Genomic DNA, 25,945 nt, shown 5'->3' with positions numbered 1-25,945 from the left:
ATGGCCGTGACCATCTTCCAGGGCTTGGGGTTCGTGGTTTCACTGATTGGGATCGCTGGCATCATTGCCGCCACCTGCATGGACCAGTGGAGCACCCAGGACTTGTACAACAACCCAGTGACAGCTGTATATAACTACCAGGGACTGTGGCGCTCCTGTGTCCGAGAGAGTTCTGGCTTCACCGAGTGCCGGGGCTACTACACCATGCTTGGTCTTCCAGGTAAGGGCCAGGTGCTGGGCAGCCTGGCAGGGAGGCTGGAGGTGGAGAGGAGACAGCGGCCTCTGCCTGGGCCACCCCGAGAGGGACTGCTGGAGAGGGAGTGAGTAATTGCAATTCATTTGGGATAGGAGCAAAAGCCACCACCACCAGGGACGGAACAGGAGTACAAGAACGTTAGGAAGAGGAACTGTCTGGAGCTGTCGGAGCTCCTGTTCCACTAACTGGATGGTGCACAATTCTCCCCAAGGAGCGTATTTTTTAAATAACTCCTATGTGAGCAATGGCATAGTCTCAATCCCTCACAAGACCATGACTCGGGGGCCTAGACTTTAGCCACTCTCTTCCTTTAGCCCCAAAATTCCCCTTCGCTGAGTTGGGGACTGTCGATCTCCTGAGCAGAGTTCCATCTCCAGGCCCCTTTGTGCCTGGCCCCAGCTTCTAGGGTCATCTAAGCAAGCAGCAGCAATAGAAATGGGGCAGGGGAAAAGACTGGGTGTCTGTGTTTCTCCGGGGTGTGCTGAATGGGCCCCTGCTCTGGAGCTCCAGACCCCTGAAAGAATTGGCCACAAGGAACCAGACTCCGGGCACTTTCTGTACAGAAGCCTCTGCTATGACAAGTGAACTGTGCCATGTGGGGAAAGGTGTTGCGGCTGTCATGCCCCCTTCCCCAGCTTGACATATTAGCTACACAAGGACTGTGTATCTGTTTGCTTAGAAGGTTGGTCATTTTAACTTGATGAAAAATTCAAGTCACAAGAGTAGAGAATGTTAAAAGTGTCTTTCACTTAGGTAATACAGTAAGACAATAAGTTTGTCATTTTTATTTTTGCTTATTTTTTCCTTCCATAAGTATATATCGAAGTCTTAAGAGGGACATTGATGTCAGGCAGGCATCACAAGGAGGATCAGAAGTAGGAAACACAGGGCTTTCTCCTCCAGGGACTTGCCATTTAACCATAGGATCAAGACTTACACACACAGAAAAAGTAACAAGTGATGACTTCGGTCACACTGTGATTCTTTTATACATTGAACACTTACTTATGGAGAGCTCCCGATAATCTCAGGATTCTGTGGGCCTAGCGTCCTGCAAAATATGAAAGCATGAACCATGCTGGGTATGACAAGGTGCCAAGTGAGGAGGACAGAGGGCTGATGAGATGAGGGTGAAACTGCTCAGGGAAGACTCCACCAAGGTGGAAAAACCACAACAGACACTTGAAAGGTAGTTAGGATCTGGAGGGGCAGCACTGCAGAAAGAAAAGCAGCACGGGCAAAGGCCTGGACGCTACTGCCCAAGTCATTGGGGGTGGATGAGAGAATGACCGTGGCTGCAGGAGAGGGTTTCATGGGGAGGATTATAAAGGGCATCAAATATTAAGCTAAGGTGTTTGGAAGCCTATGTGAGGTTTGTTTGTTTTCTTTTTAATGATGCTATTTCAAGAATACTAATCTGGCAAGAGGCTGCAGAAGAGACTGAAGCAGGAGGACAGACAAAGGCAAAGGCAGGGTGACAGGGGACGACTGGGCATAAACAGGAGAGCATGAGCCAAGCGGGGGGGGGCAGGGAGGCGGGGACAGCTGCTGGTCAGTGGGGTCTCCCTCCACTAGGGACTGGAGAGAAGGTGAACCACTTGCCCTTGAGATGCTCCCTCACCTCAGATGCAAAATGCCCAAAATCTGTCCAGAGGCTAGGACCTGGGGTTCTTGCAGAGCTAGAGGCCATAGCAGACACAAACAACTTGCAGCTGACCTTATGCAGCATGCAAGCACCACGGTGACATCTGAGGGCTTCACATTGCTTCACAAAGGGAAATAACAATGGGCAATCACGAACGAGCGCTTGAGTAAGCAACTGCCTGGTAGGATTTTGTGTAATCTCTACAACCACCTTGTAAGCTTGGTGCTATTATTATCACCCTTTGAGACAAGGAAACAGAGTTTGAATGATTTGCCCAAGGTCATCGCCAGGGCTCAAGCCCTGTACTGTATGAGCCTAAGCCCTGGCTCGCAACCCCACACAGCACCAGACCTAAGCAAGAGAAGTCCTGGGTGGGCTCCTGGAACAACAACAGCTGTCAACACAACAGGTGTCAATATCCCCCCACACTTCTGTTACTAATGAAGAGTTAGAGACTCAGAGGAGCAAGGTGACCTGCCCAAGCTCAAAGAGCTAAAAACGGTCAGACTGAAACTGCCTGTTAGGCTTTCTCTTAGAAGTGTGTGTGTGTGTGTGTGTGTGTGTGTGTGTGTGTGTGTGTGTGTGTGTGTGTGTGTGTGTGTGTGTGTGTGTGTGTGTGTGTGAGAGAGAGAGAGAGAGAGAGAGAGAAATCCCATGACTAGATAATTTAAAGAAGTACTTTCCAAAGAAAATATGGTAGGAATCCCTTTTAAAAGAAAAAAATATTGCAGACCTTCAATGTTGATTTAAATTATACTTATTTTAATGTTACTTTAATATACACAAGTATAACAATAGATTTAAATTGTTTATGCATATGTCTTACACAAGTACAAAAACCAAATTTGCAAATGTATTACAAATAACACTAAAAACTAACAAACCCAAATTTAAAACTTAATTTAGTGTGAGAGACAGTGTTAGTTTTCACTTAGAGTATAATAGGACAAAGATAGCCTCAAATCCAGTTTTGTATTTCACCTGTGTCAGTGCTTTGATTTCAGTATTACTGACACGGATTCTCTATTCACATAGGTTTATTTTATAAAATAGTATTAATAACTTCAGGGTAATCACAGCTCACATTTAGCCACAACCCGATTGAGAAATCATCCTCTCACTTCTGTGGTAATGAGGTGTCTGCAACTTGACAGTTTTCTGCAATGGTCTTGTTTGTTTGAGGAAAAGTTAAGTTGTAGTGCTCCTGAAATCTGGCTCCAATGTCTGTCTTAACCCAATTATTCCTGGAAGTGGACAGAGAAAGATTTTTACTGTGCATTTATTGCCAATAGTTGTTGCAATCTGGCCTGCACAAAGACAGGACAGTACAAGGCTTGTGGGTGATGCTCATGTACTGACCACCAGGGCAGGGGGTTGAACTTGGAGTGTGCATACCATCAGGTGGGGAGAAACTCCCCCCACTTAGTTTCCTGTTTGAGCTACAGTGAACCCTTTTGTTCATTAGCAGTTGAGGACAACATTTGGCTGTTTCCTGGTGCAACTATGATCATGAACACCAACATAAACGTAAACCATAAGTGGTCAGCCAGAGGATCTGGAACATGCTTTGTTAATTTCTTTTTCATTGAGATTGAAATGAACGAACAGAATTTTTAAATTTCCTTTGAGAAGCTATGCACTCCCAAGAATGCAAACACAGACTCTCAGGCTTAGAGGGAAGAAGCTAGACACAACCAAACCCTTCAGAGAAACCCTAGGCATAGGACTGGTAGCCAATTTCTTAGACAATGTCATTTCACTAGGCCCATTACAGCAGTCAGCCTGTTCTGGGAAGATGGGATTTAGACAAGGTCCCTGCTTGGGAGCACAAGAAAGGAAAAGCAAAGGCCTTTGGTCTTCTCATGTATGCAGAAATAATAGGGAAATAATCAACAACATAGGAATTGTGGCATTAGAAGAAATGTTTATCCATCCAACAAACATTTTTTGAGCACCAACTGTGTCCCAGGCTGTCTGTATACAGGGAATACAGACATCAAAGGACTCATAAATCTAGAAAGATATTTATGGTAAACATACCATTGCACTACAGGGTTTTTCAGTCTTGGCACTATTAACATTTGGGGACGTATAATTCTTTCTTGTAGGGTGCCGTCTGTGCATTGTAAAATATTTAGCAGCATCCCTGGCCTCTACCCACTAGATGGAGATACCACTTCCCCTCCCCACCCAAGTTGTGACAACCACAATGTCTCCTGACAGTGCCAGATGTCCCTGGGGGGCAAAAATCATCCTTGGCTGAGAACCCCAGCAATAAAGTGTAGTAAGTGCAGACCATGAAGAAAGGGAAGGCTTCTGAAAGGAAATGACAGCTGAACTGAGTTAATAAGAGCATGTTTGAATTACCCAGAAGATAAAAAAGTAAAGGGTTTTCCAGAAAGAGAGACCATTATCTTGGAAAAGACACACTGGCATGAGAGGTACAGTGCGTGAAGAGAACTGAAAGAACTTAGTTCCATTTGAGTATGATATGGGCTGGGGAAGGGAGGGGAGCAACAGTACAATGGCATATGTTAAATACTTAAGGATGATATGTTTAAATATTTGGGAAGAATCAAAATGAAAAAAAGTTTTACTAAGAGATATGTTTAAAAAGACTTAAGTGGAAATATATACTACAAGTGCCTAGATGTGACTACTATCCAAATGTGAATTTGTCTCTAGTTAATGTATAATAATAATAATAGAATTTATTGAGACTTTGCTATGTGCTGGGCATTGTTTTAAGAAATTAACATACACTAATATACATAGTTATATAAATTTAAATAAATTATACACACATGTCTTTGCAGCAACCTATGAGGTAAGAATTATTATCTCCATTTTATAGATGAAGAAACTAAGGCACAGAGAGGTTGTAGAATCTGCCTAATGACAAACCAAGTAGACTTTTTCCAGAGCCTGAGCTCTTCTCCATTATAATAATTCTAACCAAAATATCAGTAAGAGTGTTCCCTTGGGAACTTGGCAAAGTATATATCTATAAGAAGCAGCAGTTGAGAAACCTAAAAAAAAAGTTTTAAGAATAAAGAAGTTATGGGCTAACTCTGCCAGATATTCACCAAATCTTAAAGATGTGACAATTAAAAATGTGCTTTGGTACAATAAACAAACAGATTAATGAAACAAAATCTAAAATTAGAAAAACGTGTGTGAACTTAATATAAGGTAGAAAAGGTTTTACAAAGCAATGGAGAAAAAGGAAGGTTATACAATAAATCCCACAGAAAGTATTGACTACCTTTGGGGAAAGAAAAAAAGGAATTATAGTATCAATGAACAAATATACCGAAATAAATCCCGGACTAATTAAATGCAAAAAAATACACAAAATACTTTTAAGTATTTTAAAATTATAAAATAATTCTAAAATAATTTTTATCTCCTAAATAGAAAATAATTCTCTAAGCACAGAAACAATGGAGGAAAACATGAAGGAAAAGTAAATTTGACTACATTAGTCAACAAATATTTATTGGGCACGTTTTATGCACCAGGCACCAGGAAGCACATAAAATAAAATACATGGAATATTTTCTTTCTAAAACCATGAATGAAGTTAAAAAGCAAATTACCAATGAGAAAGGTGTTTTTAGTAATTATAGCAATGTATTAAGATCTTTAGCAAATAGTTCTTATAAATTGATAGGGCTAAAAAAAAGTGCTAAAATTCTAGGAAATAAATGAGGAAAGAGTACAAACTGACAATTCAAGAAAATACTTCATAAATATTTGTTTTTTAAAGAAAGGCTCAAGCTCAGTAATCAAAGAGATGCAAATTAAAACAAGTAATTGTGCATAACTTACCAAATTCACAATGTAGATAAGGGTGTACTAAGGTAAGTTCTTTTAAACACCACTGTTGAGATGAAATTCATAGCAAGCAATGTGGTTCTATGTAAAAAAAAAAAAAATTTTTTTTTTAATTTCTTTTTAGGCAAAAATTTAATTTAAAATAATTATTCAAAGTCCTAAAATGAAAAAAAAAAAACAAAGTCCTTAAATCACTCCCAAATAATATACATAATTTTATATACAAGCACTTGCAAATTACATACAATATAAATGTATAATTTTTTGATAATATATAATAAGTATGTATGTGAAAAAATCAATTTTACTGTATATAATGCATTTCAGTGAGCTCACGTATTTGGATTCCTGTCAGATAAATGTTTACCTGATACCACTCCCAAGTTCAGGGTAGCCCAAAAGGCCTTCTGCAAAAGATTTTGTGCTAACCATAAAGTCATCAGGAACTTCCTTAGTGACTTCCAACCATTACCAAGGAAGAAAATATCCAAAAAGAAATGGGATAAATTTAAAAACCAGGGGGACCATGGAAGAGAGCATATTGAAACATCGTAACTAGAATTCACCAGGAATCTATTCTAAGAGTAATTAGAAATGCTGGCAAAAAGTTACGTGTAAAATGTTCATCATAACATTAACTTTCATACAGAAAAACTGGGGGAAGTTACAATCTAACTAGATAAGAATAGACACTCTGTAAGTGAATAATAGCACTGCTATGAAATAAAATATTAATACACTCATATTAAATGATGTTTACAAGAGCTTTGATAATTATATTATGAATATAACTAAGTGAAAAGTGCAAAACATCAAACTGTATAATCCCTTAATCATGTAAAAAAAATATGGAAAATTAATAAAAAGAAATTATCCATATTAATCCAAATATTTTGTCTAGGGTTTAAAATTATGGGTTTTAAAATTTGTTAAAATTTTCTCCAAATTTTTTATTATAAACACCAAAAGGTGGAATCAGAAACTAGGGACCTATGATGTGGTAATATTTTAAAAGAAAAAATTAATAGATGTGTTACTATGTTTTTGCTAGTATGCTAATTTTACTCTTCTGTAATTCTTAGCTATAATACTTTATATTACTATTTTGTGCCACTATTTTTGCCTAATTTACCGTAGATATCTTATTAGGTGTTGTATTAATATTTCTAAAAAGTTGTAAGAAAAGTTGGAAATATTTTCTCCAAAGTCAATAAAGCAATATAAGCTCCTTGCAAACTTACAACCTGAAATGACACTGCCAGAGCCACATTTAAACGTGAATGCAGCGATGATTTTCCCTAGGAAATCGGCATAATATTTTGCTCCAATTTAAAGGTGATTAAACAAAATTATACCAACCCCACTATTGTTAAATACAGACCAGGACTTATGTCATAGAGATACATGTGATATGTTTCAACAAAGCCTATTGCAATGAACGAGAAAGTCATTTTTTGTCAGAGACCACTAAAGTAGTGGTCCACTCATTTCAGAGCACAGAAAACTCACCAGGAAGTGAAAAATACCATCTTCCAGGTTTTCTATTATTTCATATAGAAGTGTGTAGATTTACAATTTCTCTCTTCTCATTCAGTATTCTGGATCAGTAGCGATAGCTTTAGTTTATCTTTTAAAATTAACTTTCTCTTCCTCCAAAACAATAAAGTCATTGCCACCATGTCAACCAAGAAAGAAAGCTTAACTCATTGTTACTGAATAACTTTCTTCCCTATTCTGAAATTTTGCACTAAAAACATTTGCATGGAGAAGTCGGGTAGGGGGAACTGCCATGAGTGAGAATAGATAACTTATAATAACCTATTTTTTTTTCTGCTTTCAATCTATCATTTTGGTGGCATTATAACCAATGTCGGTATTAGACAATGTCATAAACTGAACAGCTGGAAACCAAACTGATAGAGCTCTTTAAGGTTAAAAGCCTGCTTCTTGGTTGAAATAAGAGTAGGATGGACTCTGTCCATGGAAACAGTGGCAGAATCATTTCTGAATTATTCCAACAATATTTGACAATCTAGTCAATCTGTGTCCACCAGCAGAGACCAGAGTCACTTCATTTAGTTGTCCCCTCCCCACCTTTTAGACTTGCCTTGTAGCTCAGCTCAGTGGATACACAGCCATCAACACTATTTCACTTTAAGCCATATAACTCTTGCTTATGCTCTTATTTTGGGTTTTCTGGCTCATGTTTCATTCTCTACAAACACCGACCACAGAACCTATAAAGTAAGGTGTGCATTCAAAGGGAGTGTTGTCTCCACTCAAATCAGGAGACCATCCACATTCACCCTTTGTGTTTGCTAGGAATAAAGTCCTGGGAGCGGTGGCTGGGTACACTCAAGATAACGTTGAAATGTCCACACACACTGGCTCGTTTCCTGGAGAACCTGTAAAAGTTAGAGATTGGAGTGTGGGTGTGTGTGTTTTGGGCCTTGAAATTCAGATTTTTGGAAGGTGTAATGAAAATGTCTTTGAATTCAGAGGCCAGACATACATAACCCTTAGGAAGCAGCAGGTCGATCAATTCTCTGACAAAATTGAGTTATTCAGACTAAACACAGCACCCGTTCTCTTCAGCCAACTCTATTTACTGTGATTATACAATTCCTGATTTTGACCAAAGGTAGTGAAAACTTTTCTGTAAAATTTAAAAGGTAGTGTGTGAGATCTGATAGGGCTCTGAAGTGTTCTAGTTTAGTCCCCCATATGTTACAAATGAAGAAACTGTGGCCTACGCCAAGTCGCCCAGCACACAATGTTAGTGACAGTGTCAGAAGCAGACGCTGTCTCTCAGTGGCCAGCTCAGATTCTTTGGCCCAGCCAGCCCTGATCCCTCATCTGGCCTTTGTGGACTCTTCTGTGTCTGCCACGTGGTCCTCACATGGCTCTTGTGACAGGAGTCAAAGCCTGAGAGTGAGGTCAACAGAATCCCCAGGGTTCCTCTCATCCCATTTCTAACACCTGTGGACCAAGGGCGTATCTCTAGGACTTGGCTTCCTGTTCTCAAAAGTGGGGGCAACTTTGCCAGCCCCTGTCATTCCATATGGAAATACAGAAAGGGCATTAGACTGGAAGTTGCAGTGGCAGCCTCATCTTTGCCATTTTAAGAGCATCTGCGGTTCAAGGCACTTGGACAAGTTCCTTAACTTATTTCTACCTCACCTGACTCACTTAAAAATTACAGGAAACAATACCTGCCCTACCCATTTCTGTAAGAACAAAATGGAAAGATGTAAGTGAAAAGCAGTTTATGAGTTGTAAGGAGAAAAGGTGAAAAGTCTAAGTTTATGATGGAGCATGGGGGTGGGGTGGGGAGCTAGCTGAGTGCTTCCTAGGGCCATTTTATTTTAAGTGAGGTCAGCCAAAGTGACCCGGGTGATGTTCTCAGTGGCAGTGGACAGGTCGGCTTCTCCCCACAGGGTGTGTGACCAGGGCAGAGCTAGCGCTGCAGCCTGGAGGAGGGGGAGGGGGGAGGAGGGGGGAGGGAGGAGGGGGGAAGGGGGAGGAAGGGGAGGGGGAGGGGGGAGGAGGTGGGGGAGGAGGTGGAGGAAGAGGAGGTGGGGGAGGGGGGAGGGCGTCCTGCCGCCCCTCGCACCCATCCAGCCGCACAAGTGCCTCTCGGGCCGCCTCCCTCACAAATGAAAAACAATGCCCTTGAACCGGGAGTGAAACTGAACTATCAAAGAAAAACACAGCGAGCAAACAGCGAGCGCTGAGGGACGCCGTCCGACTCGGAGAGCTCCCTCGGGGCCATGGCCACCACCACGTGCCAGGTGGTGGGCTTCCTCCTGTCCCTCCTGGGGCTGGCGGGCTGCATCGCCGCCACGGGCATGGACATGTGGAGCACCCAGGACCTGTACGACAACCCCGTGACCGCCGTGTTCCAGTACGAAGGGCTGTGGCGCAGCTGCGTGAGGCAGAGCTCGGGGCTCACCGAGTGCCGGCCCTACTTCACCATCCTGGGCCTGCCAGGTAGGCGCCCGCTCCGGTGGGAGGTGTGAGCAAGACAAGTGGGCCCGCGTGCAAGAGGAGAAAGTCGGAGGATGAGGTGCCTGGAGGGAGGCAGGCGGTGAGAAGGGGGCTGCTGTCGGGGCGCGCGTGGGATGCCCAGGAGGAACTATGTTGCTCAAGCGGAAGGGAACTGTGTGCTTCCGCGCACCTGCCACCTGCTCCTGCCGCACCTGCCACCTGCCCCTGCCGCACATGCCCGGGAGCGGGAAGGATGGTGCTTAGCAATTTGCATAGCCGGAGTTGATGGAGAGCTCATTTCATTTCATTTTCAATTCAATTTTTCTCCAAAAAGTTGGGAGTCTGTAGGTGCCCAAAAATATTGCCATTAAATTGTGAATATCATTTTTTCAGCATCTGTGTGGAGAACTTCTGGTATACACTCCTAAAAATGAATGTATGTCAGAATATAGGTATAAAATTATAATTATACTATAATAATTCAGAATATACATATAATTACAAATGTGACATCTTTTTATCCCTGAAGATGAAATAAGCTAAGCTCCTGCTTTTAATACAGATAATTATTTCAAATATGTATTATAGCAACTTTGCATTCTGGATACTATGGGAGCTCGATTTGTACTTTTTTTTAAAAAGCAAACAAAAAAATAATAGGTCAGGTGAATCGGTGGCTCCAATGGCTGGCCAACACGTGAGTGTGGTGGGGAGAGGAGAGCCGTGTTAGGTTTGGCCTCTCTGAAACAAACACCTGGTAAACAGGTAGATAGAAATAAACTTGAGAGAAATAGTCAAGAGGCTGTGGAGCCCTTGAAATTGAATTGGGAACAGCACTTCAACTAATTCGTCTTCATTTTCAGAAAGAAATAGAAGGTGGGCATCAGAGTAGAAGAATTGGGTTATTAATTCTGTTTTTGGAAGCCACTCGTATTGCAGGACCAACAGGATCACTGACTTGGTGGAAAGTCCTGTTTAAGGAGCAAGAGAGGTAGAACCCGGCCAGAGAGAAGAAAGCCAGACTGACAGGAGATTATGCTGTAGTGGGAAGGAAGAGGTCAGAGGGAGGAAATGTGAGACCCAGATCATACACCTAATTTTAACTATCCAATAAAGAAAAAAGATTGACCTCATTTTCAGACTTGACATGACATCCCATGACTTCATGCTCAGAGACCTCTTCCCAGGGCCCCACCACACGTGATCAATCTCGTGCTCACTCTGGATCGATTTCCACACCTGGGCTCCCAAATATTCTGCTCCTCAAAATGGCCAAACCCCATTGCCACCAACCTAACTTGTCTCTCCTACTCTAGCGAGGGATCCTCTCCTCCAGGAGCCCTCTCAGAATCTCTCCTCCTCTCCTCCTTGGCGGTTCTGCTCTCTGCAGAACAAGATCCCCTCCTTCCTCTCCTGTCCAAGGCCAGTCTCTCCACCAGGGCTCTGAAGGCCCCTGCCGTTCTGTCTGCGATCGTGCCCTGTTGATCAGCCCCTCTCCTTCCTGCCTCTCTCATCTCTTCTCCTCACTTCACAAGTTTTCGGTAAAGGAGGTGTTTAAAATCACTGATAATTTGTGGACACAGAGAACAGCGTGGGTTTAAGAGCAGCCAGTCCTCATGCAGCAGAAGTAGCTGCACTATAAATTGGCATATAATTGAAATATAATATTTGCCTGATGACTTAGATTTAGCCAACTGAAATAAGGAATGGGCAGGAAGATTACCAGGAGGAAAAGGCTCAAAAGAAACTCAAAAGCTGAAGGCAGCAGTATCCGGAGATGGAGCAGCCCAAGAGGGAGCTAGAGGGTGGCTTGTGGACACTTGTGGGGCTCCTGGGGGAGCTGGAAGGAGTAACATTAACCAGCCAGGATCTAACGCTTGGAGAGGACTCACCATCAGAAACTGCTGCTTACAGAATTGTCTTGAGTGTGAACAAGGGTGTGGAGAAGAGAGACCAGAAGCAGAATTGTTGAATGAAAGGCCTGGAGGTAGAAATGAAAGGTTGCAGAGAGATGGTGAGGAGAGTTTAATTTTGACCTTGAACCAGGGAAGTACCACCCTCCAGCAAGAAGTAAGCCTTCAAGTGTTTACAAAAAGGCAAGAGGCAAATACCTATAACACTTTAGTTAATACTCAAAATAACCACCACCAGTATTAAATTCTTCCTAAGTACGAGCTCTTTTCTTACACAATCTCACTTAATATTTCATTCATCTGATAAAAATGTATCACATCTATTTGGAACTTACAGCCATAGAAGAATTTAATTATGTTTTATTAAATTCTATTTATTATTATGTAACCTATAGATAGACTAATGAGGTGAGTAGTGGCGGTAGCAGGACTGTTTGCCTGTTTAAACGATAGCCCAAGACTCCCTTTCGTTGTGTTCCACACAGTCACTGCAGCACACAGTCACTGCAGCACGCAGTGCTCTAGGACAGTGCCTAGAAATTGGGATAGCTACCACTTATTGGACTGCACATTGACTCTCCAGTTTAACCTTCACAACAATCAGGGATGTATGTCTTAGCTTTATTTTTACAAAGGTGGAAGCTGAGGCCCAGAGAGGGGGCAAGGTAACATGCCCAGGGTCCCACGGATAGAAGATGGCAGAGGTAGGATGTGAACACAAGGCTGGAATGGAAGCCTTGCAGGTCTGTGTCCTTTTCCCCTGCCCCATTTCCAGCCATGTTTCTGCAATCCAGCTAGGAATGGGCTGCCTTTAAAATTGAAGAGATTAGTCTGGGCTTGAGCACAATAAGAGCAGAGAGTATGTCAGCACCTTGACGCATTTATAACAGTATTGTTAACAATGCACAGTTAGGATCATTAACGTTTAAATCACAGATGATTTGCATGTTGTTCCCGTTTTCCCTCCCTGGACTCAGTGAAGGGAAGAGCAAAGGGCAATCAACCAGCAGGGTGCAGGGGGGGACAAAAACCTGGCAAACTCGTGTTCCCAGCTCCATGACAACATCATGGTCAAGTAGTATAATTTTTTTTGGTTTTGTCTTTTGTTTTTAATTGACACATAATAATTGTACATATTTATGAGGAACGGTGTGACGTTTCAATACATGTATACATTGTGTAAAAATGAAGTCAGGGTATTTTGCATATCCACATCTCATGCATTTATCATTTCTTTGGTGAGAACATTCAAAATCCTCTGTTCTAGCTATTTTGAAATATACAATATTGTTGACCATAATCACCCTACTGTGCAATAAAACACCAGAGCTATTCCTCCTGTCTAACTGTAACTTCCTATCTGTTAACCAACCTCTCATTGTCCTCCCATCCCCCTACCCTTCCCAGCCTCTGGTAACCACTACTCTATTTTCCTTCTATGTGATCAACTTCTTTAGATTCCACATATGAGTGAGACCATGTGGTATTTGTCTTTCTGTGCCTGGCTTATTTCACTCCACATTGTGTCCTCCAGATTCGCCCATGTTGCTGCAAATGACAAGATTTCATTTGTTTATGAGTCAATGATACCCCATTGTGTGTATATACCACATTTACTTTATCCAATTATCAGTTGGTGGACACTTAGGTTGATTCCACGCTTAGGTTGGCCATAGTGAATAGTGCTTCAATAAACATGGGAGTAGGGATATCTCTTCAATATACTGATTTCATTTCCTGTGGCTGTATACCCAGTAGCGGGATTGCTGGGTCATAGGGTAGTTCATTTTTTGAGGAACCTCCATAACGTTTTCCACAGTGGCTATACTGTTTTTTCCAATGTGTTTGCAAACATTTGGACTGAATTTGGTGCAGTGGCAGGCCCTACAGTGAGAGGCAGGTCAATTGGAATCAAGGGCACAGGTTGGCCACTTATGTCTCTTGACCTCGCTTTTCCCATCTGTGAAATGCCTCACAGTAAGGCATTTGTGTGAAAGTGCTCTGCCACCCATTTACAAGATCTAGCTCTTGGCACCATTAAATCATCACGGCTGTGTCTACACCACGCAAAGCTTCAAACAGGAAATTTGCTCTTCCAGATTTTTTTTCGCTTTTCAAAATCCAAATATCTTTTATAAATCCAAATATCCAAAGTAAAGATTATTTGGGCTTCTTTGTTCTCCTTTCCTGCCTCCATCCTGGGAACCTGCGTCCTCAGCACTTCACCATTTCTCAGCCCCTTTGTAGGCGCTGAGGGTCTTGATCCTTTTTCATGTGACTGGCCACATTTCCCCCTTTCTATCTCAATGTGTAAAAAACAACAGCCGCTGCAGAGTTAGGGAGTTTCCCATTAACCTGTCAATTATATTTACACACACAGGAATGAGGTTTTTAACCAAACCCCATTTAACTCAGAGAACAACTGCAGAATCTAAAGCAACAATCCGTAAGCGGAAAAAATGATACTGCTCTCAAGTACCATTTCTCAAGGCGCTGCCCTGTTTATATTTCTCCTTGCTGTTGGCTGGATGTTTTCACGTAAAGTTTAGTGCTCACCGTCTTGTGAAACCAGTTTGTCTTTCCTCAATTTCTGATGGAAGAAACTGGCCCTAAGAAGTGAAGTGATTAGAAGTTAGTTATAAAGGTGAAAGGAGACCAGGGAAGCCTCTTGGTTTTCAGTCAAGCTGCATTCCCTCTCTTCAAAGAGAAACATGCCTTTTTAAATACATGGACAAACATAAATGTTTACACTGATTTCTCAATGATCAGAGGTAAGACCCAGGAATCAGAAAGCCTGCTCAGCTTGCGGCTGTGGGGCTGTTGTTTTGATGACAGGGGCAGCCCCCCCACAGAGCACCGAGGATGCTCTAGGATGGCCTAGGCAGTGGTACAGCGTCATTTCTTGGTGGAAAGACACAGCATTAGAGCTGTGAAGTTGAGCCTCAGCTTAGAGGACAAAAGAAGGGCAGTGAGGGTGGAAACCACCTACACTAACCCACCCATCAGCCAGCCCCCAGCTTATTGCCAGCCAGATCCTGCGTCCATCTATCCTGGTCTTTCCCCCCCTACTTTGGTGCCTGTAGGTCCAGGCCTTTCTCTTCCTCCTCTTCTCAAACCTTCTTCCTCTCTTGGCCATCACAATCCCACACTCATGGCTATTTTGAATCTTCAACCATATTTTACCACCATAGGTTCTTTTTAGGGCAGGGAAGGAAACATTTTTGTTGAGTAGGGCTTAGTTTTATACTGGTGCCAGGTAGCATCTGATCCTCACAACATCCCTATGCAAGAATTATCTTTATTCCACTTCAGAGTTGGGGAATCTCAGCCTCGGAGATATTAAATGACTTCCTAATGACACTCACCTGGCATTGTTCTGTAGGATTCCACGAGATACAAAGGACTTCCATATTGGTTCCCTGGAATCTCTGGCAAATCTAGGTTCCTCCACTTTGTTCTGAAGAGCCATTCCTCTAGAGTCTGGTCTCAGACCCCTCCTCTAGGGTCTCCTCCTTTGGACTCCTCTGCCAACTCTTCCTGCCTCCAATCAGAGGTTAACCTGTGCCTGAAGGTGTGGGTCCTCCTGTGCCCCTCCTCCACCAAGGCTCCTGTCCAGGCCTTTGGCTCCCGATGAATTGCTGTCTCATCAGCCCCACCTTCTGCTAGCTCAGTGGTGTCGGCCCTTGGGAACTCTCTTGCTCTCAACTCCCTACTCTTAGCACCTCCTCCTAAGCCCTATTTGAGGGCTGTTTTCCCATGTTATTCCTTGAAATTTTATGTTATTGAACAACTAACTGAAACTCTCTGGAGGTATGGCCAAAACATTACTATTTCTTTAAAAGTTCCCCCAGGAGACACTCAGGAGCAGCCAGCATTGAGAACCACACCCGAGGGCACCTCACCTGTCATCCACAGCTACTCTGGGGAAATAAGATATTTTGCAAGAGGGAGGGAACACTGAGTTCCCATTTTTCTGTTTGCTTCTTTCAGCCCTGAATCTTGCCCACCCCTCAGTTCTGATAACGCCACATTGTTCATTGGGAAGAATGCTTTGGTCACACCTTTGGTGCAGGGAATGAGTCTACAGAGCCATTGACTCACTTGTTACCAGCTGATAAGCCTATGCCTCTTGATCTGAATATCAAATAAGAGATAAAGCAGTGAAAAGAGAAACTTACCTTCTTTGGGGCCAGTTTTTCTATTTACCTATCTATGGGGAAGGATGAGAATCCCAGATGGTAGAATCTTCCAGCTGGAAGTTCAGGTCACCATCATGTGTCTCCATGGTCATTACTAGACACAGGGAGTTTCTATCAGTGAGGCACATTTTCTCCCACTTCTTCATATCTGCCCCCATCAGAGTTCTCACTTGCAGAAGAATCCCCCAAGGGATCTCCAAAGCAGGGAAGACATTAGTTCGTCCATCCAAGCCCAGAGTTCTAGCTCTGACAGTGGCCCACAAGATACAAAATAATGTTGTATCTTTTCCAACCACAGACTAAGAGATGGGGGTAGGAGTGAGCCAGTAGGAGGTTCTAAAAAATGAAATGAGCTCAGGGTCAAAGTGGACCCCTGGTTCAAAGCAGGAGCCAGAGTTAATCAGAAATCCAGCGGTCAAGAGACAGCAAGAAAGAAATGAGGCATTGTCAGTGAAACCTGACTCAGTAGAGGCAAGAAAACACATGAGAGCCTGAGTCAAAGGTTGACCAGGACAGGCTGGCCAGGGCTCAAGTCCCACAGCCCTCCTGTGGCACAGCAGCAGCAGCCGTCCACATCAGGCAGGCCCGCAGTGCTTTCACCTCTTTCTTGCCAGTATTGCCACCCCTTCTCATCCATCAGTGTCAGGGAAGGCCACACACCTCAGCCACAACCACGGCAAACACAGGATGTGTTTTCAGAAGCAAACCACTCAATCAAAAGAAAGAAAGTTTGGATTCCCAAGACCACATCTTACTCCTTCAGTGCCTGGAGAAAGACCGACCTGATACTCTCTGTGTCCAAAGTACAAATATGCAGCTCCTTCAGGAATCATGTGCTTAAGAGAGGAAAGGGGAATATACTGGAGGGATAAAATAATTGGTGTCCAGCACATCACATGTCCCCACAGCTCGGCTGTTCAGCTCTGCCACACAGACCAACCCACACTGGGGGCCTTGCCCTCTGGAAGACAACAAAGAACTAATTTGCGTTCCTTGTAAAATTCATTATGCTTGTAATGCACATGCTTAATGACTGTCTTTCCCCTCTTTGACATAAGCTCCATGAAAACAGAGACCACGTCTGACTTGTTAACCACTGTCATCCTGTGCCCAGTGGTGGGGGCTCAGTAAATAATTGCTGCTATGAGTGGCTGCACTTTAAGGAAGCACTAGAAGCAACTTTGTATATATCTGGAGGTAAGGTCACTACAGGAGAGTTCCAACAGGACGTACAGCTACCGTTTATCCCTAGAAAGGGGACTGCTGACAAACTGGTCATGGTGAACGGCCTGATGCTGATATAGTGATGTTCATGTTAATATCTGAAACCTGTGACTCACCATGACCTTAGTGGTTCCTTTTGAAAAGGGACAAAAATGGGGTACCCTCGGTATATCACTTAGAGACCTTGGCTTCATTATGTGCCATAAATGAATACTGGGTTTTCCTAAAGCGGACACAACTACACGAAACTTAGAGCTCATGGAAAGAAAACAGAAGAAAGGTGTTCGGGTTAGAAGTCAAAGCTACATGGTTTTACTATAAGCTCTATTGATAATTTGTACTGTTACCTTTGACAAACAAGTTTCCCTTTCTGGACTTCAGATTATCAAGGTTTAAAATGAGGAACTAAAATAAATAAATTTTAACAGCCCTCCCAGCTCCAACCGTCCGTAATTTTCTCATTCCATAGACATCTGCGTGTATGTCCTTTATCATTCAGAGGACTGTAAGTGATGAGTCTTATTTCCCACAATTCCATACCTGTTGACAATGACAAGGCTCCCCGTCTGTGGACTTGCTGTTTCTCAGAGATTTGGTGCTGGTTATTTGTGGTTGCTTTGTTTTATTAAACCAGAGCCTACTCAATTGTGTTGAGGTGGTCTCATTTGTCTGCTTGTGTCTTGCCCTTTGTCCCACAGCCAGGCTGCAGGCAGTGCGAGCTCTAATGATCGTGGGCATTGTCCTGGGTGTCATTAGCCTCTTGGTGTCAATCTTTGCCCTGAAATGCATCCGCATTGGCAGCATGGAGGACTCCATCAAAGCCAACATGACACTGACCTCTGGGGTCATGTTCATCATCTCAGGTAAAGGCAGAGCCTGGGGTTCTCACTTCTGGGAATGCCAAAGCAAAATCATTTTAGTAGGGAAATGTGGCTCCTCCCTACTATTGAACATGGTTCAGAGCATTTCACACTGGGATTCAAGATCTGAGGGTGGAGGCTGAGCTACACTCTATAGAATCATCATGAATGCTAAAGTCACTCTTAGCTGCCACCCCAACCCCAATGTAAGAGGTTCTCAACCCTAAGGTAATCATGTGACTCGATCCCTAAAAGGCATTTTCTTGGTGAGACTCTAGAAAGTGATTTTAAGAAAAGAGCTCTTAACATCACCAAAGAATTAGACCCAAAATATTTTGACTACTGACCCTTGGTCCCAAGATGCATGGAAGATCTCTTTCTGTACTGTATTAGTCCATTTCTGTTGCTTATAACAAAATACCTGCAACTGTGTGATTTATAAAGAAAAATGAAATTTATTGCTTACAGTTTCTGAAGCTGGGAAGTCCAAAGTCCATCTGGTGATGGTAACAGTGACCCAGGGGTCTCACATTGCAAGATGGTGGAAGCAGAGAGAGCATAGAGAGAGAGAGAGACAGACTCTCCTCTTCTTTTAAAGCCCTCAGAACCACACCCCTGATCACCATTTTTAATCCATTCACTACTGCATGGTCCTACAATCCAATCACCTCTTCAAGGCTCCACCTTTCAATTATCATAGTAGGATCTCCGACCCTCTTAACAGAGTGGGGACTAAGTTTCTAATACATAAAACTTGGGAGACACAATTCAAGCTTCTATGAGTTTGGGGGGAACATAAGTTAATTTACTACATATACACATATCCTTCCACAGTTAGTGAGGTAAGAGATTCTAAGTGTCTATCACAATGCCTAGCACACAGTGGGAATTCAGTAACCAATGCTCAGACTGATCATTCTGTCAGAGAATTGGAATATTGGGAATATTCTGCAACCTGCTTCTCTAAACTTGTTTAAGCATAAAATGCCTCATAAACATTGTGATCCCTGCATGCTGACTCTGGACCTTTCCTGTTCTTTGCCCACAGGTCTTTGTGCAATTACTGGAGTGTCCGTGTTTGCCAACATGCTGGTTACTAACTTCTGGATGTCCAACGCTAGCATGTACACCAGCGTGGGTGGGATGGTGCAGACTGTTCAGACCAGGTAACCTCCTGTCTAGGTCTCAGCATTCCATGGTGAATATTGTTATAAGAATCTGATTAAACTCATGTGCCTAATATGACTGTCAGTGCCTGAAACAGCAAAAATTTATCAGAAGCAACCATGCCATATCATAAATCAACAATGATCTGTAAATTCATAAATTTCATTTCACTGAAATATCCTTGGTGATATGGCTTGAGGCTGATCTGACATTTACATGGAAGTACTGTGACAATTCACAGTATTTATCTAATGCTCTTACACAAGCCCCATTGTGGCAGCAATGAAACAGGCACTCTTAACCCAGGCATGTAAATGAACATTAACTTTCGTCAACAGCCCATAATGAGAACCTGGCTAGGAACAGGTAAAAGCTTGAATAGAAATGAGCAAGGTGCAGTATAGGCGAAAAAAATAATGTTTCTTCCTTGTACAGCTGCCTCTTTCTCTCATTCATCCATTCATTTATTCTACAAATTTATTGAGCACCTGCTGTGGGCCAGGAAGTGTTCTGAGTGCTGGAGATACAGACAAGGTCCCCACTGTCACAGAGGATACAGTCTAACCAAGGGAGATGAAACCCCCACTATAATTTGGTGCCTGAAGGGAAGCAGAACTTTTAAAAGATGTAAAAGCAATGCCAACACCTGTATTCATTTAGCCACTTCAAAGGGATGTGTCTCATAGCAAGCAGCAGCAGCAGCAAATCCCTGAAGGAGAAAAATCTTGTTCTGGGAGATCGATATAAATATACCTAAGTGACCCGTTGTCTCCAGAGTGGATGCACTCAGCATTTCTCCTACACCAGCATGGGCTACAGATAGGGTGTGAGGTTCTGATAGATTCATTACTCTCTGGCTCCCTGGAACTCCAGTTCCCATCCATATTTATGCTTTGTTTCAGGAATGGGAAGGAAGTCATCCTATAAGCTGCCTCATCCTCCTCTATGTTCCTCCCGTGGTCTCTTTGTTACCAGGACAACCTAGAATTAGGTTGACCAACTCATTCCAGTTTCCCCAGGACCTTCCCAGTTTTAGTACTAGAAGTCCCACATCCTGGGAAACTTCTCTGTCATTGGGCGAACCAGGATGGCTGGTTACTTAGAAATGTGGGTTACTCAGAAAAACCTGTCTTTTCCAGAGTATCTGGGGGCCTGGTATCACTGCCCCTGCCCAGAGGAGCCACCTACCAGCCACCGTGCACCCAGAGCTAATGATACCTGCCGTCACTCTCTCGCACCATCTCCCTAGCACCTGCCCCTGTCCCCTGGGCAGGCAGCTTCAGTCCTTGGATTATGACTGAAGGGTTTCGAAAAGCCTCCTGGACTTTTCCCTCCATTGATGGGCAGCTGTCTTTTCCCTTCTTTCTGACTTCTCCTTTTTTCCACCCAGAAGACATACAACCTAGCCCAGCTGCCAAAAAAGATCTTGACAGTCAACTTGATGGGCTTTGGTTCCAGTGCCACATTTGGTCCTATTATTCCCTCCTTCTCCTGTGCCCCATTCTGTCATTGCCATATTGTGTATAACACTGGCAGAGCCTAAGCTCTGGACTAGAACGACAGACTGCCTGCCTTCACACTGTACACAGCCTGCAAAGTGCTTTCCATTAGCCTAAATATTTAATATTATAATCTGAATTAATCACCAACTTTTAAAACTTAGAAGTATCACAGGTTGGGCTCCTCAGAAACAGATCCTGAGAAGAGCATCCATGTTCAAGTGTTTATTAAGGAGGGGGAGACAGGTTAGGGAGTGAGGGAAGCAGGTCAAGAAAGGGGAGAAGCCAAGCAAGGGTGATTCAGGTGAGGTCACGGATTCGGCCTGATCCTGAGGGGAGCTGTGCAGCGTGAATTACTCCTCAGAGTTGTCCCCAACTGAAGCCCCCTACACAGCTGGGCTTTCATGCCTCTGCACCAGTCGTTCCCTGTGCACGGGGCAAAGTGGCTCCATGGCTGCACCAAAGCTGTACTCCAGAGACAGTCACCGGGTTCAGCAGGTGAAGGCAAAAGAGCACACAAGCTGGGGAAGGGACACACAGAAATGGTTAACAGGGCAGAGGGGATCTGAGCAGAGCATCATTACCACACACACAGACACGCACACACACACAAACACACACCTGTATTTTCCAGCCTCTTGTGAAAAAAGAAAAAGAAGCTCTGGCAGCACTGAGCCCTCATTGCCATATTTCAATCATCTTTGCAGCTGAGGGGCAGCTGCCCTTTGAGCTAGGGCTCCCACTCTCCAGTTTGCCACAGTCCCCACTGCTCTCAAATGGCCCAACTATGGAGCCCCGTATCGTTGTGCTTATGGGTTTTTTCCCCCATATACTAAAAGTCAAGAAAATAAAATATGTTCTTATATTCAGCTCGCTTCACTCATTTACATTTGTCACCTGCCCCAGAGAAGTGAGTTTGCTAACCTTGAGCCAGAGTGTCTGAGCGGAGGAGGGGCTCGTTCTTCATGCACAGAAGGCAGCGTCGCTTAATGATCAGCAATGAGGGTTGTGAAGGCAGAACGACCTGAATTTGAATCGAAGACCCTCCTTGGGTCTTTGGAGAAGTTACTTAACCTCTCTGAGCCTCAGTCTCCTCATCTGTAAAATGGGAGTGTTAAATCCTAGCACAGTGGCTATTGGGAGAATGAAATGAGATAGTGGTAAACAGTGCTTATCACAATATCGGTAAGGGCTCAATAAATGGTAGTGATTGTTGTTGTCATCATCAACATGATGCAGTCACCCAACCGTCTATGGGGTATGAAGGACAGGGGCTGTGGCTGTGTCTGTGTCAAGGTGATGGGACCAGGGCTGCCCCCAGGAAAGCCACCCAGGGGTCCTCCCAGGAGGAGCCCCAGGAAGAGGTCTGCTGTTCAGCCACCAGCCACTGGGTATGGAGACGAGGGCGAAGGATGGGGTTCTTTATTACAAGGCAGCAGCCCTCAAAACAAATATCTATATTCTCAGTTCAAAGGAAATGAAAACACCATACAGGTAAACTTTCTCCCAGAACTTTTTCAAGGCCTGAGCTCACTGAACCAGTTTTGCCCTATACACTGTACTTGGTCATGAGGCCTTAATTGTTTGCTTTAATCCTGCTGAAATGTGTGTGCTTTTTAAGCACATCTAAGATATTGTACAGTATTTTCTTAGGTTGCAGAGGTCTGCAAACATATCAATGCTGGTATAATGTTCCTAGTTCATAGTAGATTTTAAACATATTAGTGATTTGTGGTGTTCTACAAACAGTCCCCATGCTCTCTGAGGAAACCTCCAAGAGGAGGCATGTACTGTGTTGAGCTCTGCTTTTCTGCAGGGCTCTCGGAGAAGGAGGGCAAGGTGCCAGCTAGCATTAAAATACCCACTGACATCCTAACAGTTTTTGGTCACTGAGGATTTGGGAATGCTTCGCTCCACCATCCAAAAATGTCCGTTTGGAATCACGATTATTTTGTTCTCAGGAGATTTTGTTTTCAATCCCTTTCTGATGTAATTGAGTTCCACTGGAGGCAGCCCTCTTAGGGGCAGGGCACCGGTTTGGAGTCAGACCACCCTAGGTTAGAATTCTAGTGTGGGCTGGTGCAGAAGCACCATGAGGGCAGCGTCTCTTTCTATGTCACAGTGCCAGGCACACAGTAGGAGTTCAATAAATACTTGTTGAACCAATGAGTGAACAAATGAATGAAGGCATGAATGGTCACTTCGACTTAGCTCTTTCTGAAGATAAGACTCCCACCTGCATGGATGGTTGCATTCACCTTGAGGGAAGATGAATGCTTCCTGGCCCACAGTGAGAACTCAAGGAACTAAAATTCCTTCAGAAATAGTCACTTGAGACTGATTCCATCTCTCTCCAACTTCTCTTGCCAGACCTTCAAGACTCTCCCCTGTGACAGTACGGAGGGGAGGGGAATTCCAAATGGCGGCGGGGGCGGGGGGCAGAGAGGATGGGCTGGGCCAGTGCAGTGGGTGGAGGCTGGAGAGCGAGTCAGCCACACTCACAGCCTCATCTGCCCCTCAGGTACACCTTTGGTGCGGCTCTGTTCGTGGGTTGGGTCGCTGGAGGCCTCACACTAATCGGGGGCGTGGTGATGTGCATCGCCTGCCGGGGCATGGCACCCCAGGAAACCAAGTGAGTGTCCCCATGCCTGCGCAAAGAGACATTTCGTTTGTTCACAGTCCACTCTAATGCATGATTTGTAGCCAAAATGATTAGTCTAGGTATAGGGAAAAATTTCATTGACAAAAGGTTCATTGAACCTTCTCTTTTATGGGGAACCTAAAGAACACAACAGGAATGTTTCAGCCTGGGCAGATGTAGGTGTGATCCTATTTGAAGGGGGTAAAAAAACCAAAACAAAAACATCCCTCTAGATTCCTTCTAGCTCCCGTATTCTATAACTCCGTGGTTCTCCTCTAGGAGCAATTTTGCCTGCCTCCCTCCCCAGGGATATTTGGCAACATCTAAAGACCCTTTTGATTGTTACAACTTAAGTGGGGGTTGGGGGCAGTGATACTGCCGTCTAATGGGTAGAGCACAGGGATGCTGATAAACATCCTCCAGCACTCAGGACAGTCCCCAGAACAGACTCATCGATTCCAAAGTGTCAGTAGTACTGCAGTTGAGAGAGTACTATGTATGGAGTCATAGCTCCATAACTGGACTTGGAGTTGGTAGAGCTGGATTCTTAGTGTGGTTGTACTGCTAACTAGCCCTGTGACCTCCGGCGGGTCATTTGCTCTCTCTAGGCCTCTGCCTTAGTCCATTTATAACAAAATACCACAGAATGGATAATTTATAAGCAATAGCACTTTATTTCTCACAGTTCTGGAGGCTGGGAAGTCCAAGATCAAGGTGGTTTGGCTAGCAGTTTTGGTGTCTGGTGAGGACCCAGTCTCCGCTTCCAAGATGGCATGTTGTTGCTGCATCCTCTGGAGGAACACTGTGCCCTCACAGTGTGGAAGGGACAGCAGGGCAAGAGATCCCTCCCTTTGACCTCCAGCCCTTTTATAAGGCACTAATCCATTCGGGAGGGCAGAACCCTCATGACTTAATCACCTCCCAAAAGGCTCTGCATCTGAAACCCATCACAATGGGAATTTTCAATGTGAATTTTGGAGAGGAGACATTCAAACATAGCAGACTCTATTACCTCACCCATAAAATAAGCAGATTAGAGGAGAATGGGTTAAACATAGGTACCTTCCAGCTCACAAATTCTATGATTCTTTGGCCAGAAAATGTTCCTCCGGACATTGTTTCTGTTTCACCTTCATTTTAATTGATTACCAAAGAAACTCACTAGTCACTAATTACCAGCTCTGCAAAGTTCTAATACAAAGCTAGAAATTCCACTCCACTGCAGAGGCAAAAAACCAGTGTCCCAAAGACTAAGGTGACCACCTGTCCTGGTTTGCCTAGGACTAATGGATTTGCAGGGACACTAGACTTTCAGTGATAAAACTGAGACAGTCTAGAGTAAATGAGGTTGGTTCTCCTACCAAGACACCTGTGGTCATGGAGTGTTTCTTTTTCTTTCAGCTACAAAGCTGTGTCTTATCATGCCTCAGGTCACAGTGTTGCCTATAAGCCTGGAGGCTTCAAAGCCAGCACTGGCTTTGGGTCCAACACGAAAACCAAGAAGATATACGATGGGGGTGCCCACACAGAAGAAGAGGTACAATCTCAGCCTTCCAAGTACAACTATGTGTAGTGCTCCAAGACTCCTCGGCATGGGCAGAAGAAACCCCCCAGCGAGTGTTCACCTGAAAAACAAGGAGATTCTACCTTGGTTTCTTATTGCTTTTAATTCGCAGTTGGAAGTTCGTAAAACCTTGATTTCATCTCTAGTGAGGCCAGATGGTCTTGGCCACATGTCTCTGTCTCTAAATATTCCATCACAAACAGCTGAGTTATCATTTATAAATGAGAGGCTGTAGCTCATATTTTCCAATCCTCTATTTCTTTTTTTTAATATAACCTTTCTAATCTGATGATAGAATGTGGTTTGAAGCCCTGTCTGACATTCTGATGATTTAGACAGACTCTTTCTAGTCAATAAACTCATTGGTGATCTGTTTCTCAGCCTGTCCCCAAAAAGAAAGGAAAAAAAGAGAGTAGATCAAAAGACACTATTTTCTGCTGGTTTATTTTTGCTTCCCCACCCTCAAATTGCTATTAATAAACACTAACTGAAGAAGAGGTGATAGGGGAAAGATATTTGTAATCTCTTTTGTCCATTATCTGAGTTTTCCTATACTGTGATCTTAAGAGTTACTGGACCAATGTGATTTTTAGTTTGAGGCCACCAAGCCTTTCTGCTTCTGTTGGCATCTGGTAATTCCAGCAGGACCATCCAAGGGGATTCCTGAGCTCTCCACTGGAGGTCCCCTTTTGGTCACAGGTCAGAAATTGTCCTCATAAGAATAAGAAAAGGATTTTTTTTTTTTTTTTGGTTATCTAAGTCCTAAATATAGTTAGAATAAATAATGTATTAGTAAAATGATATGCTATCTCTGTGAATTAGTCTTACCCCTGCACATGGATAGAAGGAAATGAAAAAATAATTGTTCTGATATTGTCTATATTTTACTTTGTAAAGTCATACTTTAGTCTGAATTCCCTGAAAATCTCACTGATCCTGATTCTTCCCCTTTGAGGTCCCCATGACTTTGATTACACATGATAATAAGTGTAACACATGTAAAAAACAAATAATGGAACACAGCAAGTCTTATGAAGTGGATTAATACCAATTCTTTTTTTTTTTTTAATGATAAGCCTGAGTTTAATGTTATATTTCCAAATGATGAATATCCACACTTGCGTGGCTACGGGCCACTGCCAGTTGACAGTAG

General features: G+C 43.5%; 1 protein-coding gene across 2 annotated transcripts; it reads left to right on the top strand.

Annotated features, from left to right (window-relative positions):
* CLDN18 (claudin 18) lies at nucleotides 1-24,801 on the top strand. 2 transcript variants are annotated; one of them, XM_063115294.1, is made up of 5 exons: nucleotides 1-220; nucleotides 17,760-17,924; nucleotides 18,970-19,087; nucleotides 23,109-23,219; nucleotides 24,630-24,801. In XM_063115294.1, exons 1-5 carry the CDS (start codon nucleotides 1-3, stop codon nucleotides 24,799-24,801), a joined length of 786 nt encoding a protein of 261 aa, XP_062971364.1. The 2 variants fall into 2 exon arrangements, with proteins under 2 accessions (XP_062971364.1, XP_062971363.1); XM_063115293.1 differs by lacking the exon at nucleotides 1-220 and adding an exon at nucleotides 9,509-9,728.
* The last annotated feature ends 1,144 nt before the right edge of the window (nucleotides 24,802-25,945 follow it).

This window comes from Cynocephalus volans, chromosome 11, assembly GCF_027409185.1.
Source record: "Cynocephalus volans isolate mCynVol1 chromosome 11, mCynVol1.pri, whole genome shotgun sequence".
Lineage (NCBI taxonomy): Eukaryota > Metazoa > Chordata > Mammalia > Dermoptera > Cynocephalidae > Cynocephalus > Cynocephalus volans.
The sequence above is the reverse complement of the archived record's forward strand: the minus strand, read 5'-3'. Positions and strand labels throughout refer to the sequence as shown.

Coding starts and splice junctions, on each gene's coding strand:
- CLDN18 (XM_063115294.1), top strand. CDS start 1: ATGGCCGTGACCATCTTCCAGGGCTTGGGGTTCGTGGTTTCACTGATT. Junction 19,088..23,108: donor GTGCAGACTGTTCAGACCAG/GTAACCTCCTGT, acceptor TCTGCCCCTCAG/GTACACCTTTGGTGCGGCTC. Junction 23,220..24,629: donor ATGGCACCCCAGGAAACCAA/GTGAGTGTCCCC, acceptor TTTTTCTTTCAG/CTACAAAGCTGTGTCTTATC.